This window comes from Caretta caretta, chromosome 4 (genome assembly GCF_965140235.1).
Source record: "Caretta caretta isolate rCarCar2 chromosome 4, rCarCar1.hap1, whole genome shotgun sequence".
NCBI lineage: Eukaryota > Metazoa > Chordata > Testudines > Cheloniidae > Caretta > Caretta caretta.
The window spans coordinates 154,016,225-154,031,957 of NC_134209.1; the positions used below are offsets into that span (position 1 = coordinate 154,016,225).

Consider the following 15,733-nt stretch of genomic DNA (forward strand, 5'->3'; position numbering starts at 1 on the left):
GTGCGGCAGGGCAGTGCTTCAGTCAGCGATTCCGTGAACTCTGACCCCACCTCCTACATAAGGCTTGGGAGTCACCTAATTTGAATCAATGAGCAAGCACTCGAAGAAGAAGAAACAGTTACTTGAAGGGTTCATATAGAGTTCATGCACCTGGAAACATTCAGGGCACACTGACTGTTGTGTAGGAGCAGTGCACACACAGCTCCGTCCAAGGACATGGACCATGGAAAGTCGCCCAGAGGACATGAACCGTGGAAAGCTTCCTTAAACTCGGCTCAAAGCCTAAAAACAAAAATTGTAATAAATAAAAACATATTAATCAAAATCATATTATTTCCTTTGTTAATGCCTTTTACAATCAAAATATATAATACACAAAAAAATTTTAAAAAAAGCTAACAAAAAGCAATCCCATCAACAAACCAGCCTGCTTGCTTGCTTAAAGCCATGTCCTGTCTTACATTTAAACCGCAACAGTTACTCACCTTCTCGTAACTGTTGTTCTTCGAGATGCGTTGCTCACGTCCATTTCAAACCCACCCTCCTTCTCCTCTGTCGGAGTATCCGGCAAGAAGGAACCGGAGAGGCGGCGGGGCCCTACATGCGGCACCACGAAGGCGCAACTCCAGTGGGCTCCAGAGCCGACCCAACAGATGCTGCTAAGGGAAAAACCTTCCAGCGAACTGTGCATGTGGCGTGTACACACCTAATTGGAATGGATGTGAGCAACACATCTCGAAGAACAGTTACGAGAAGGTGAGTAACCGTTTCTTCTCTATGTCCAAAAGAGTCTCATCTTCTTCCTCAAAGGGAGGTTCTGAGCAGCACCAAGATTCACTGGTTACACAGAGTGGCGCCGAGCCATCCACCCCGTCTCCCTGATACTGAGACGAGAGTTTACGGCACCATAACACCAGAACCATCCATGTGGTGGCCGTTGAGTCTGATGCAGAGGGACATTGTCAGAACGTCCATACTGGGTGCAAACCAATAGACCATCTGGCCCAACATCCTGTTTTCTGACAGTGGCAGGTGCCAGATGCCCTGGTCTATTCAGTCCCTCTGAAGCAATTATTGAGTGATCCATCCCTTGTCATGCAGTCCCAGCTTGTCATGCAGTCCCATCCCTTGTCATGCAGTCAGAGGTGTAGGGACACCCAGACCATGGAATTGCATCACTGACCATCTTGGCTAACAGCCATTGATGGCTGTATTGTACATGAACTTACTTAGCTCTTTTTTAAACCCAGGTACACTTTTGACTTTCACAGCATCCCCTGGCAACAAGTTCCACAGGTTGCCTGTGCATTGTGTAAAGTATTTCCTTATGTTTCTTTTAAACATGCTGCTTATTAATTTCATTGGGTGACCCCTGGTTCTTGTGTTGCGTGCACTTTCTTCACACTAGTCATGATTTTATAGACCTCTCTCATATCCCCCGTAGTCGCCTCTTCCAAACTGAGCAGCCCCAGTCTTTTTACTGTCCTCCTACGGAAGCTGTTCCATCCCTCTCAGCATTTTTGTTGCCCTTCTCTGTACTTCTTCCAATTCCAATACCATTGTTGAGATAGGGCAACCAGAACTACAAACAGTATTCAAGGTGTGGGTGTACCATGATTTTTATACTGTAGCTGCACACTGACTGAATGTTTTCAGACATTTAATTAGCTGTTACCACTTGGAGTCATTGTGGATAGTTCTCTGAAAACATCTGCTCAGTGTGCAGCAGCAGTCAAAAACCCGAAAAGAGTGTTAGAAACCACTAGGAAAGGGATAAATAATAAGACAGAAAATATAATGTAAATGTATGGCAGATGCACACTTTGAATACTGCATGCAATTCTGGTTACACCACTCCAAAAAAGATATCAGATTTGGAAAAAGAACAAAAAAGGACAACCAAAATGCTGAGGGGTATGGAACAGCTTCCATATGAGGAGAGATTAGAAAGACTGGGACTGTTCTGCTTAGAAAAGAGATGACTAGGGGCAGGGGTGGCAGGTTTGTAGAAATTTTGGTGGTGCCCAGAACCCACCCCCCCAAACTCTGCCCCACTGCCTAAGGCTCTGGGAGAGAGTTTGGGTTAGGGGAGGGGCTCTGGGGTGCAGGCCCTGGGCTGGGGAAGGGGATTGAGGTGCAGGATGCGAGAGAGGTTGGACTCTGGGAGGCAGTTTGGAGGGGGGAGGGGTGCAGGGGTGCAGAGAGCTGGGGTGCAGGCTCTGGAGAGAGTTTGGGGGCCAGAGGGAGGGGGTGCAGGCTCTGGGAGGGAATTTGGGTGCCAAACAGGGGGTGCAGCGCTTACCTGGGGCTCCTAGGCAGGGCAGGCTGGGAGTCTCCATATGCTGCTACCCCCAGGCACTGCCCCTGCAGCTTCCCATTGGCTGCAGGGGCACTTGGGCCGGGACACAGACCCACCCAGCCCAGGTGCTGTAGGGAGGAAGTCGCTCAGTTCCGCTGCCAGTGGTGAGTGGGGGCCCCGGGCTGTTTTAAATGGCCTGGGGGACGCGCGGGGCCCAGGGGCGGAAAGCGGGGCCAAGGGGGAGACCCGGCCCCAAACATTGCTGGAGCCGGGCCAGGAATATTCCTGGTGCCCAGGCACCATGGGCCCATAGGACTCGCCGCCTATGACTAAGGGGGAATATGAGAGAGATCTATAAAATCATGACTGGTGTGGAGAAAGTGAATAAGAAAGAGTTATTTACACCTTCACATAACAGAAGAACCAGGGGTAACTCACTGAAATTAATAGGCAGCAGATTTAAAACAATCGAAAGGAAGTATCTTTCCACAGCACAGTCCATCTGTGAACACATTGCAGGAGATTATGTGAAGGCCAAAAGCATAACTGGGTTCAAAAAAATTAGATAGCTATTGATGAACCAATCCTCTATGAAGTTATTAGCAAAGATCGTGTAGGATACAACCCTAACCCTCAGACTGCTAGAAGCTGGGACTTAACAGGAGATGGATCACTCGATAATTGCCTTGTTTTGTTCATTCCCTCTATAGCATCTGGCACCAGAAATGGTCAGAAGATAGAATACTGGGCTAGATGGATCATTGGACTGACCCAGTCTGGCCATTCGTAGGTCTTTAGATATGAGGAAAGCATTGGCTTTTACTTGGACAGAACCCAGCTTGTTAGACAGTCTTCTAGGCTTTTTGTTTGTTATGCGGATGAAATGAAGGGTCAAGCAGTCTCAGTTCAAACAATCTCCAGATGGGTCATTTCATTTATTACTACTGCATATTCTGTAGCTAGCTCTCCTCCTGCTCCGATGCTCTCCGCCCACTCAGTGAAGGTGCAAGCAAGATCTATAGCATTTCTGAACAATGTTCCCATTCAGGACATTTGTAGGGTGGATACTTGGTCTCCTGTACATACCTTTACTCATCACTATGCCATCATGACTGTTTCCAGGTCAGATGCGAACTTTGGAAAGTGCTGAAGTCACTATTGAAATAGACTGAACCCACCATCTACAACACTGCTTATGAGTCATCTGAGTGGAATACACATCTGCATCCACTCAGTGAAGACAGACCAGTTATTTACCTGTGTCAGGGTTTCTCCACACATACTCTGAACTTTGGGGTACAGATGTGGGGGCCCACATGAAAGACCCCCAAGCTTATATTTTACCACCTTAGGTTAAAACTTCTCTAAGGCACTAATTCCTTAGATTGGTATTGCTGCCACCACCAAGTGATTTACACAAAATATTCAGGGAAGAGTCACTTGGAATCCCTGTCCCCCAAAATACCCCCCCAAGCCCCTTCACCCCCTTTCCTGGGGAGGTTTGAGAATAATATACCAGCCAGTTGCTTTAGTAATGTGAGCACAGACCAGACCCTTTGTCTTCAGGACACTGAAATCAATAAGGTTCTTAAAAGAAGAACTTTATAATAAAGTAAAAGAATCACACCTGCAAAATCAGGATGGAAGGTAACTTTACAGGGTAATAAAAAGATTTAAAACAGAGGGTTCCCCTCTGTGCTCAGCTTCACAGTTACAAAAACAGGACTGAAACTACCTCTGTAGCATAGGAAAATTCACAAGCCAAAACAAAAGGTAACCTAACGCATTTCCTTGCCCTACTCACAGTTTCTGTAGTTTTATATGGATTATTCCAGGTATATGTTTCAAGAGATATTGTACCTGCTCGGCTTCTCCCTCCGTCCGGAGAGGGAACAACCCACAGAACAACAAAACAAATCCTTCCCCCCGCCCAGATTTGAAAGTATCTTGTTTCCTCATTGGTCCTTCTGGTCAGGTGCCAACTAGGTTATTTGAACTGCTTAATCCTTTACAGGTAAGGCAATCCAATACAGCTGCCAAGCATACATAAAGGTTGCTACCCTTTCCCCTATATTCATGACAACCTGTTTTTTGAGATGGGGATGTAGATGTGTATTCCACAACCCACCCTCTGTTCCCACTGCATAGGAGTCTTAGGCCGCTCTTCCAGTGCAAAGGAATAGGGGGGTTAGGGTATCACCACCCTAATGTCACCTAGAGAGTGGACATGAAGAGTTGTAGGGTGCACGCACCACCCTGAGGGATGCTGCTGCCAAAGATTTCTGTCTCTGGCACAATGTGCATCCACACACCTGTGTGAAATACACATCTGCACCCATATCTCAAAGAACAGCAGTTACAAACAGGTAAGTAACCATTCAATCATAGTCCTCTTTGTACAATTTTTTCACATATTTGAAGACTTGTGTCACCCCTCAGTCCTCTCTCTCCTCTTCTCTAGATTAATCATACCCATTTCTTTCAGCCTTTCCTCATAAGTAAAATGCCTTGCAGTGATTAGGTTCAGGAGTACTGTCATGGGGAGCAGCCCTCAGCACCCAACTGGCACCCCCTCCTGGCAATGAACTCCAGGCTGACTCCCATGGTCTGCACACCAACACTCTGTCTCTGCTCCCGCCTATAGCTCCTCTTTCAGTTCCCAGGAGTGCCGCATCCTCTTCTCGACTCAGCCCAACATCTGGGTCGTTTTCCCCTTCTGGGTGAGATATCTCTATTGAACAGTCCAGCCACTTCCCCAGTGGCAAGTAGAGGGGGATCCGCTTCCACCCACTACTCTGGGTCCCAGCCGAGGGACCCTGTAGCTAGCAGCCTCCAGCTGCACCTCAAATTCCTTTCACTGCTGCTATGTCTCCCTGGGCCCCTTCCCCATGGCCACAGCACCTTCTTTGCCCTCACCTAAGGGAACTCAGCTGCTCAGTCCCAGGAGCCAGCCACTGTCCTGTCCATTCTCAGCCCTTCAGGGGCACAGTCCTTAATCCCCAGGCTCCCAGCAGCCACTGACCCTGCTCTGCCCTGCAGCTCCCTTTTATATAGACCAGGTGGGCCTGATTGTCTGTTCCTCACAGCCCCTCTCCTACTGGCTGCTTTCTACGCAGCCTCCCTCGTGCTCTGTTAACCCCTTGCATGTCAGGGTGGTGCGGACATCCCATGACAGGCACGTTGGCTCCTTGCACCTCATTTCATGTTTGCTGCTATCTCTGTGATCTTTACTATTCTGGACAGAAAGGAAAGGTTTAGGTCAGGCTCTGATATGAACACCTTCCCTTTGTACCCAGGGGTCAGGGACTGTCTCTAGTGATATTAAACCCCCCTCCTAGGGACTGGTTCTCCTGCTAAGCCAATACCCCCAGTCCCACTCTCAAGGAGTTCTTTGACCTGGTGCCAAGCTGCCGCTGACACCTGCTTGGATTTTCTTCCACAGGTTTTCATTGTGGGGCTCATTGCTGACAGGAAGTTCCAACACTTCAATGCTGTTCTGGAGGCCTATATCCAGCAGCACTTCAGCGCCACACTGGCCTACAAGTAAGTATCAGGTCGTGAACCTGCCTCCACACACATAGGGCCCTCATTCCTGTCTCCTCCCATCCACTCCCGGCCGTGGAGCCAGCAGATCAGAAACCCGAGGTGCAGTGGGATGCCATGGAGCTGTAGGTGTCAGGAGAACCTGGAGGGAGAACTCTGCAGTGCAGGAAGCTCCCCTTTCTCTTCACTATTGTGCCCGCCAGGGGTCTGGAATTTGAAAACCTGAGTGTGACTCTGCATGGGCCCTGAACTCTCCAGTATATCTGGAGTTCTCCTCAGACCAGGCTCTGTGGTAGGAAGGGTTAGATTTAAGAGGCATATTAACCTTCAGGCCCCGCTTCCCACATCTCTGTCTTCACCGTGCAGGAAGCTGATCTCAGTGCTGACGCAGTATGTGGACTCAGCCAGCAGAGGGGAGCCCTGTGATTCGCTCTTACGCACCTTCAAAGCCTTGGAGTATATCTTCAAATTCATTGTCCGCTCCAGACACCTCTTTGCCCAGTAAGTGTCACTGATTATTTGCACTCACTTTCCAGTGCTTCTCCAGCAGCCAGGCCACAGTACAAGCTCAGCAGGTCTGGGCCAGCTCAGTCCTTGGACGTGAGACCCACAGGAAAAACTCAAGGTGTTGTAGGAAGTGGTGCTGGAGTAATGATGGCAGGGAGCAGTGTGCTGGAGGGGTGCTTTCTCTACTGCTGAGTTAATACTGACACCAGTGACCTAGCTCTGGGTGCTCTGCTGGGTGCTCTGCACTCTTGTGGTGCCACCTTTTGGATGTAAAGCAGAGATGATTTTCATTCATGCTCACTAAAATTCTCTGGCTCTTTTTGTAGGTGTCACAGTGTTAACTATGGTATTCTAGTCAAATTCTAACCCATGTAATTACATTTTGCTTTCCTGAAGTCCCCTTCTATTTTCAGTTGGATACAGTATTTTTTGACCTCCTGCCCTAAACTGTTGTGTTGCTGTGTCATGGTTAAACAGTTGAAATTCAGTGTTGTGTGAGTAATCACCCTATACAGAGTCTGCAAAGGATGGTGTCTGATAGCAGTTTAATCATTGTTAGAGTGGAGACTAACGTTCAGTTACTTATTAAGCTGATTAATTCAATTTCCTCCTATTAATTTGTTGTTTGAAAGTATCCGATGCAATGTGGGAAATTTGTTTAATTCTTCATTGTGCAATAATCCATGGATCTGGTACAAGGGGTACTTCAGCCTTCTTGCAGCTTGGGGGAAGAACCAGACCTGTCTGCCACTAGCACCAGGAAAATGTTCTATCCCCAGAAATTCTGCCAGGTTTGCTCTACTCCCCAGTGACAGGTGGGCAGCTTTCCTCATGCGGAACCTTTCTGAGGGAAATTATTTCACATTTCAAACTAACAGTTTGACTCAAGAATTTGTCTGTCTAATTTGCGGCTGTGTTCTAGAGTTGCTTGGGGACATTTTCCCCTCAGCTTTCTTTCCCCTTCTAAGTTGTTGTGGCAGCCAGTGTCTCTTCAGGCAGAGAGGTAGGCCAAGAATGCCAAAGGCAAAAGGGAAAGTCTGTGTCTCCGACTTCTCCCCCTTCATTGAATGTCTGGACAGGGAGCTTGGCCTTCTCTGTGTGGACAATGCAGTGTCCCCTTAACAGTCCCGTCCAGGTAGGGTTACCTCGTAAGAACGGCCATACTAGGTCAGACCAAAGGTCCACAGTATCCTGTCTTCCGACAGTGGCCAATGCCAGGTGCCCCAGAGGGAATGAACAGAACAGGGAATCATCAAGTGATCCATCCCCTGTCGCCCATTCCCAGCTTCTGGCAAACAGAGACTAGGGGTACCATCCCTGCCCATCCTGGCTAATAGCCATTGTTGGACCTATCCTCCATGAATTTATCTAGTTCTTTTTTGAATCCTGTTAAAGTCTTGGCCTTCACAACATCCTCTGGCAAAGAGTTCCACAGGTTGACTGTGTGTTGTGTGAAGGAATACTTCATTTTGTTTGTTTTAAACCTGCTGCCTATTAACCTTATGCCGAAATCCCTAACGTGGGCACTAGCAGCCACCATCCTGCTCTGCTTAGCTGCCCTCTTCCCTTCCCTCTGTCCCTCCCCTCAGACCATAGATGGAGAACACTGGATGCAGCATTGACAATGCCAGAGTATGGTAAGTGGCCTTAGGCCCAGTCCCCTCTCCCTGCTGCCATCCTATAACAGGCCTCTCAGAAGTTCCCAGGGAAATGCAGACCCATTTGTCCCATGTGGATTCTGTACGATAGAGAGGGTTAGAGCTTCTGGGGAGACCATTCTCAAACCTCAGTCCTTTCCTTGAGAGACCCTGAAGGTGTCCCTGAACAGGAGGGGAGCCAATAAGTTTGCCCTCAAAGAAGTCAGGGAGAACCCTAATCATCTGAAATATTTCTGGAGCAATCCCTGACCCCAGTTTCACTTTTCCTCTGAAGTAGGCTCATGGGCCAGTTACTCAAAGGAGAAATAAATACATCCACCAGCACCTGCTTCTCCTGCTCACCCTAATGGCACGCAGCATGGCAGCATGATGGTTCTTGGGGTAGCCAAGGCTGTGGGTCACCCCCCTTCCTCCAGCTTGAAGAAGTCTTGCTGGTGCTCAGCTGGGTGTCAGCTCCCTAACGCCATCAGCCAGTTAGCTATTCAAGCTCTCTCCTCTGGGGTAGGCCAGCCCTGACTTTGCCTTGCAGATTAACAATAGGTGCACCCAGTCCCCGAGTCCCTTTGAAGTCTTCCCCTGTGATATCCAGCCCCTGATACTGGCTACTCACAGAATTACCAGGTCCACTGCTCCCAAAGGAACAGAACACACCAGTTTGTATGATTCAACTCAAGGTCAGTACTTTACTTAACATAACAGCACTGAGATAGATTTATAGTGAAAACACAAATAAATTTATTATCAAAGATTTAAGATTCAAATAATAGCGAGTAAGAATATTGGAAACAAATGGTTACATATAAAACAAAATCATAATATGCTTTCAGAAGAGTAAACTTCACTAACAGGTTAACCTCCTGTCTAAAGAAGTTGATTTCACCCAAAGTCCTCTGCAGCATTTTCAGTCAAACTTGAGATCCTGTTTTCATGAATGCAAATGCACGGTCCATTTATGTACTAGGTACAGGATGAAGGGGTGTCTTCTTTGCCTTTTAAATATACCCCTGTTGTTCATTGACTTGACTCATAGACAGGATAGCCTCCCATGGTTTGTTGTTTTCCTGTGTGCTCCCTTCCTGTTGATTTCACATCTCTTTGTATGTAAATGGACATCTGTTGTGTTAGCTTACAATGCTTAATTTACATCCTGACAGAGAGAAAGGAATAAACATCTCTTGTCTGAGAGAAACCTAAGTTTGTTTATGATTGCTGATAACTAATACATTGATATAGATTTTAAAACATATTTTCAGTATATATACGTAACTCCTTACATAGTAGCTTTACATACATTTCACAATGATATTAATGGCTAGCATGACACTGGCTTTCATTAGGGACCTCACATGGCATGCTTTGTGAGACTTGTGAGATTTCTGTAACTCCTCTGCTCCCCCTGACGCACGCACACACACATCTTCCTTGTCAGGGGAGGAGGCATAGAGTTAGAGGATCAAAATAATAATGTATATTAGAACAAGCAGAAGGTAGACTCTTTGAGACACAGTGCTGTGAAACTGTGCTCAGATGGTGTGGGCTTCTCAAGGTAAGTGTATCCTCCTCATACTCCTTGGGAAGATATAAGAGAGGACTGGGAAATTCTAGCCACTCCTAAAAACCTGTGAAGATACCTGCCTGTCATCCCCAGCTGCTTCAGCAGATTGTCATACCCTAATAACCAGTCTGTTGTGCCCAGCTAGTGCTGCACGTTGCAATGCTTCCTCACCTCCTCCTCTTGTCAGCAGTTGACTATGGAATGACAAGATGGAGAGCAGCCCAGATGTGGAAGAACAAGCAGGTGCTAAGGGCCCCCTTGGACCACAATTTACTTAATTCTAGCCCCCCAGCCTCCATTTTATAAGACCAAAAGGTTCTTTAGTGTGCACCAATTCAGATTCAACCTGGTGTCACTACTAAATGTGTCTATATTCCCTGGTTGGAGATTCAGTGTTTCCAACTGAGAGAGATGTTCATCTGAAAGAGTGGGCTTCTCACTCTACAGGCCCTTCACAGGCAGCCAAGTCTGGGCAGGGTCACCTTAACCCCCCTCCCCTGGGCATGAAAGCTCTCAGGCAGCATCAGAACTGGGGGGGGGGTAATTATGAGGTGTCATCTTACACCCTAAGGGCCTCCTTGTGTTTTGGTCAAGCAGTGCTAAAAAGGGTGGGCTGCACTACAGTTGGTACCCCTCCCAACCTAAACATCTCACAGCTTATGCACCGTCTCTCTGAAAAGATAGTGGGATGTATATTTGTTTCACACTGGTGTATGGAGCTTTGCTCACTGAGAGCAGATACCCAGGCAAATCAGTTCTCAGTTTGTTCTCAGTGCTACAGTGAGAAACTTTTCTGAAAACTGAGACTGATCAGTCAGAATCTTCAGAAAAGTCAAGGTAGAATCCTGGTCCCTGACAGATACAACAGAAAAGAATAAAGGTCAAATGGAAAGTTGAAATGGTCCCTGAAGTAGAAGAGGAGAGAATACCACTTTGCAAGGCGTAACTAGAGCAAGTCCAGGGTGCTGAGACAAAGTCAGAACAGTTATCTCAGAACAATCTACATGGTTCCTACCCATGCAGAGTTAGACCTCCAGACTGGTGTCAGGAACACTTGGCTACATAGACCTTTGGACAAAATAAGGTTACTGGTCATTGTCCAGAAGGAGTACTTTATGGAGCTGTGCAAGAACCACAGGCTCTGTTTTGCCCATCCCCAATCTTGAATACCCCAAGGAAACACCAAGACAGGTAGGAAACCATTCATCCTCCACTTCATTTTGGAACTATATAATCCATGCATTCTCCATCAAGAACAGTTCTATCTCCATCCTAGCTTTGAGAATTAAGGAGCAAGGAAGGAGGGCTCTGCCTGAAACATCTGAACAAGTTCCTAAAGGAGGTTCATTTTCACATTCCCATTTTACCATCCCACAACATTCCTTGCTTTGTATATAGATAGCATTTGGAGCATTACCATTTGATCTGGCAAATGCTCCCACGGTCCCTTCCATGATCACCATGGTATTATAGGTTTCAGAGTAGCAGCTGTGTTAGTCTGTATTCGCAAAAAGAAAAGGAGGACTTGTGGCACCTTAGCGACTAACAAATTTATTTGAGCATAAGCTTTCGTGAGCTACAGCTCACTTCATCGGATGCATTCTTTAGTCAGGACTCCATAGTTAAGGATGAGTTACATTTTGCTCTTACAGCAGGGAATCAATGTCTTTGTTATACATGAAAAATACAGTGTATACCCAAACTTACAGCATATACTCTTTCAGTTTTAAGAGAATTTACAAATAAAGCCATTAATTAGATTGAGTCAAAATTAATTAAACCATGATTCTTTAAGAAATGTAGCATCTGTTAGTCTTTCTGGTGTGTCAATGATCTTAACAACAGAATAACACAGACTCTTTACTTTTCATATAGCTATAATTAATTGAAATCTTATGTACAGGCTATAATTTGAAGAAATTAGGTTGTAATTAAGTTACAGTCTTTCATAATTTATCTAATTGATAATTAAATCATCTTAACTTTAGTACCCAGAAAGATAATGGAACAAATATTCAAACAATCAATATGTAAGCATCTAGAAGATAATAACGTGCTAAGTAACAATCAACACGGATTTGTCAAGAACAAATCATGTCAAACCAGTCTAATGTCCTTCTTTGACAGGGTAACAAGCCTTGTGAATGAGGGAAGCAGTAGACGGGATACATCTTGACTTTATGTGAGATAGTATCAAAAGCCTTATGAACCTTCTCATAAGCAAATTAGAGAAATATAACCTAGACGAACCTACTATAAGGTGGGTGTACAACTGGTTGGACAGCCGTATTCAGAGGATAAGTCCTCTGAAAACATCTGCTCAATATGCAGCAGCAGTCACAAATAGCTAACAATGGTAGGAACCATTAGAAAAGGGGTAGATGGTAAGACAGAAAATATTATAATGCCAATATATAAATCCACGGTATGCCCACACCTTGAGCACTGCGTGCAGTTCTGGTTGCCCCATCTCAAAAAAGATACATTAGAACTGGAAAAAGTACAGAGAGGGGCAACAAAAATGCTGAGGGGTCTGGAACAGCTTCCGTAGGGGGAGAGATGAAAAAGACTGGAACTTTTCAGCTTAGAAAAGAGACGACTGGGGGTGTGGGGGGTATGATAAAGGTCTATAAAATCACAAACCCTGTGGAGAAAGTGATTAGGGACGTATTATTTATCCCTTCACATAACACACAAACCAGGAGTCACCTAGTGAAATTAATAGGCAGCAGGTTTAAAACAAATATAATGAAGTATTTTTTCACACAATGCACAGTCAGTCTGTGGAACTGTACCAGAGGGTGTTGTAAAGGCTAAAAGTGTAACTGGTTTCAAAAAATAATTAAATAAGTTAATGGAGGACAGGTACATCAATGGCTATTAGCCAAGAGGGTCTGAGATGCAAACCCATGCACAGGATGTCCCTAAATCTCTGACTGCCAGAAGCTGGGACTGGATGATAAATTGCCCTGTTCTGTTCACTCTCTCTGAAGCATCTGGCACCAGCCACTGTTAGAAGACAGGATACTAAGAACATAAGAATGGCCCTACTGGGTCAGACCAAAGGTCCATCTAGCCCAGTATCCTGTCTTCCGACAGTGGCCAGTGCCAGGTACCCCAGAGAGAATGAACAGAACAGGGCATCACCAAGTGATCCATCCCCTGTCGCCCATTCCCAGCTTCTGGCAGACAGAGGCTATGGACGCCATTCCTGCCCATCCTGGCTAATAGCTATTGATGGACCTATCCTCCATGAACTTATCTAGTTCTTTTTTGACCCCTGTTATACCCTTGGCCTTTACAACATCCTCTGGCAAGGAGTTCCACAGGTTGACTGTGGGTTCTGTGAAGAAATACTTCCTTTTGTGTGTTTTAAACATTCTGCCTATTAATTTCATTTGGTGACCCCTAGTTCTTGTGTTATGAGAAGTAGTAAACAACACTTCCTTATCTACTTTCTCTACACGAGTCATGATTTTATGTCATATCTCCCCTTAGCCGTCTCTTTTCCAAGCTGAAAAGTCCCATTCTTATTAATTTCTCCTCATATAGAAGCCATTCCATACCCCTAATAATTTTTGTTGCCCTTTTCTGAACCTTTTCCAATTCCAATATATCTTTTTTGAGACGGGGCGACCACATCTGCACACAGTATTCAAGATGTGGGCGTACTATGGATCTATATAGAGGCAACATGATATTTTCTGTCCTATTATCTATTCCTTTTTTAATTATTCCCAACATTCTGTTTGCTTTTTTGACTGCCACTTCACATTGAGTGAATGTTTTCAGAGAACTATCCACAATGACTCCAATATCTCTTTGAAGCATTCTTACACACAGCCCCCCAGCCTGAAGCAAATACTCTCCAGCAACCACACACCACACAACAAAAACACTAACCCAGGAACCTATCCTTGCAACAAAGCCCGATGTCAACTCTGTCAACATATTTATTCAAGTGACACCATCATAGGACCTAATCACATCAACCACGCCCATCAGGGGCTTGGTTACCTACACATCTACCAATGTGATATATGCCATCCTGTGCCAGCAATGCCCCTCTGCCATGTACATTAGCCAAACCAGACAGTCTCTACTCAAAAGAATAAGTGGACACAAATCTGACATCGGGAATCATAACATTCAAAAACACTTCAACCTCTCTGACCACTCAGTAAAAGACTTAAGGGTGGCAATTTTGCAACAGAAAAGCTTCAAAAACAGACTCCAACGAGAAACTGCTGAGCTTGAATTAATATGCAAACTAGATACCATTAACTTGGCTTTGAATGGAGACTGGGAGGGGCTGGGTCATTACACATATTGAATCTATTTCCCCATGTTAAGTATCCTCACATCTTCTTGTCAACTGTCTAAATGGGCCATCTTGATTATCACTACAAAAGTTTTTTTCTCCTGCTGATAACAGCTCATTTTAATTCATTAGCCTCTTACAGTTTGTACGGCAACTTCCACCTTCTCTGTATATATATATATATATATATATATATATATATATATATATATATATATATTTATCTTCTTACTATATGTTCCATTCTATGCGTCCGATGAAGTGGGCTGTAGCCCATCAAAGCCTATGCTCAAATAAATTTGTTAGTCTCTAAGGTGCCACAAGTACTCCTTTTCTTTTTGCGGATACAGACTAACACGGCTGCTACTCTGAAACCAGTTTTGAGAGATCCTTTTATAGCTCTTTGCAGTCTGCCTCGGTCTTAACTATCTTTAGTAATTTTGTATCATCTGCAAATTTTGCCACCTCACTGTTTACCCCTTTTTCCAGATCATTGATAAATATGTTGAATAGGACTGGTTCCAGAACAGACCTCTTGGGGACACCACTATTTACCTCTCTCCATTCTGAAAACTGACCCTTTATACCTACCCTTTGTTTCCTATCTTTTAACCAGTTACCAATCCATGATAGGACCTTCCTTCTTATCCCATGGCAGCTAACTTTGCGTAAGAGCCTTTGGTGAGGGACCTTGTCAAGGGTTAGATGGACCATTGGTCTGTCCAGTATGGCCATTCCTGTGTTCTTATGAAGTCTGAATAGGCCATGTAGGAAGAATTATTGCCTCCTTGGATATATCCTTTCTTATGTCATCAACTAAAAAGGTCACTTCAGTGAACAAGGGAGGAAGAGGGGCCTGATATTTATTCTGTTTGTTTTGCCTCAGACTCTACGAAGGGAAAGAAAAAGCAGAATTCCAGGCATCTTTGCAGCAATTCTTCCTGACTGTCAATCTGCTGATGAAATCCACCCTGGAGGGTACAACCCTGCTGTCCCAGGTGAGGAGGCCAGGGGAGACCTGGCCCTTTTTGTCCCTACAGCTGAAACCCCAGCACGGTTCTGGAGAGGGCAGGTATATGGGAGTGTGTTTGTGTGTGTGCATTCATGTGTGTGCCTCATTCTCTGAAGCATCTGTTGCTGCCCTCTGTCAGACATCATACAGAACTAGACTGGCCACTGAGCAGATCCAGTCTAGCAATTCCTGTGCGTTTCTGCAGGGTGCTAGAATTTGCCACACTGTTACACGTGGTTAGATGGAGTGAGGGGACCTGCATCGAGCAGAATTGGTGCCATTAAGTATTACTGCATCGGAATCCCTCCCTGTCGGCACAATGCCATGTCTAGTAGAGAGGGAGGGAGTTACACAGCGCCTCCATTGGCTACCCCTTCTCTGTCACACTAAACGAAAGCTTCTGGTCTTAAATTTCAAGACCCTTCCTAGCCTATCCCCACCATACCTGTTATCTCTCATGTACTATTGAGGTGTTGACTCCCACTTTGGATTGGCCAGTGGTGCCAGCCTCCATCATCCAGCTGTTACGTTTTCAAACAAGCCCCTTTGTGCTCTCTCTTGTGCTTCCCCTCATGATTGGGAGAAGCTCTCCATAAACAGCTTCAAAGCTACCTTATTATCCTTCTTGAAATCCTTCCTTAACATTCTTCTTTGCCGTGATACCTACAAAAAACTTGACAATGGTTTGGCTGCTGGTGTGCTGAGACTGCAGCCTATCATGCTGACCAACTTTATCTCATTGTTTCCTTGTACAATGAGACAAGTGATGGGATCTAAATTAGCTGTTACAAGTCAGGAAAGAGATCTTGGAGTCATTGTGGATAGTTCTCTGAAAACA

General features: G+C 45.4%; 1 protein-coding gene across 3 annotated transcripts in view; it reads left to right on the forward strand.

Annotated features, from left to right (window-relative positions):
- Positions 1-15,733, forward strand: part of LOC125635193 (dedicator of cytokinesis protein 2-like) — a 344,043-nt gene that overhangs the window by 146,917 nt on the left and 181,393 nt on the right. For all 3 annotated transcript variants that reach the window (XR_012668261.1, XM_048846557.2, XM_075128207.1), the window contains exons 21-23: positions 5,742-5,842; positions 6,209-6,343; positions 14,770-14,881. Coding sequence is in view for 2 of the 3 variants with exons in the window: in XM_048846557.2 (XP_048702514.2) it covers positions 5,742-5,842; positions 6,209-6,343; positions 14,770-14,881 (348 nt within the window). In the remaining variant the exon portion in view is untranslated. The remainder of the gene's footprint in view (positions 1-5,741; positions 5,843-6,208; positions 6,344-14,769; positions 14,882-15,733) is intronic.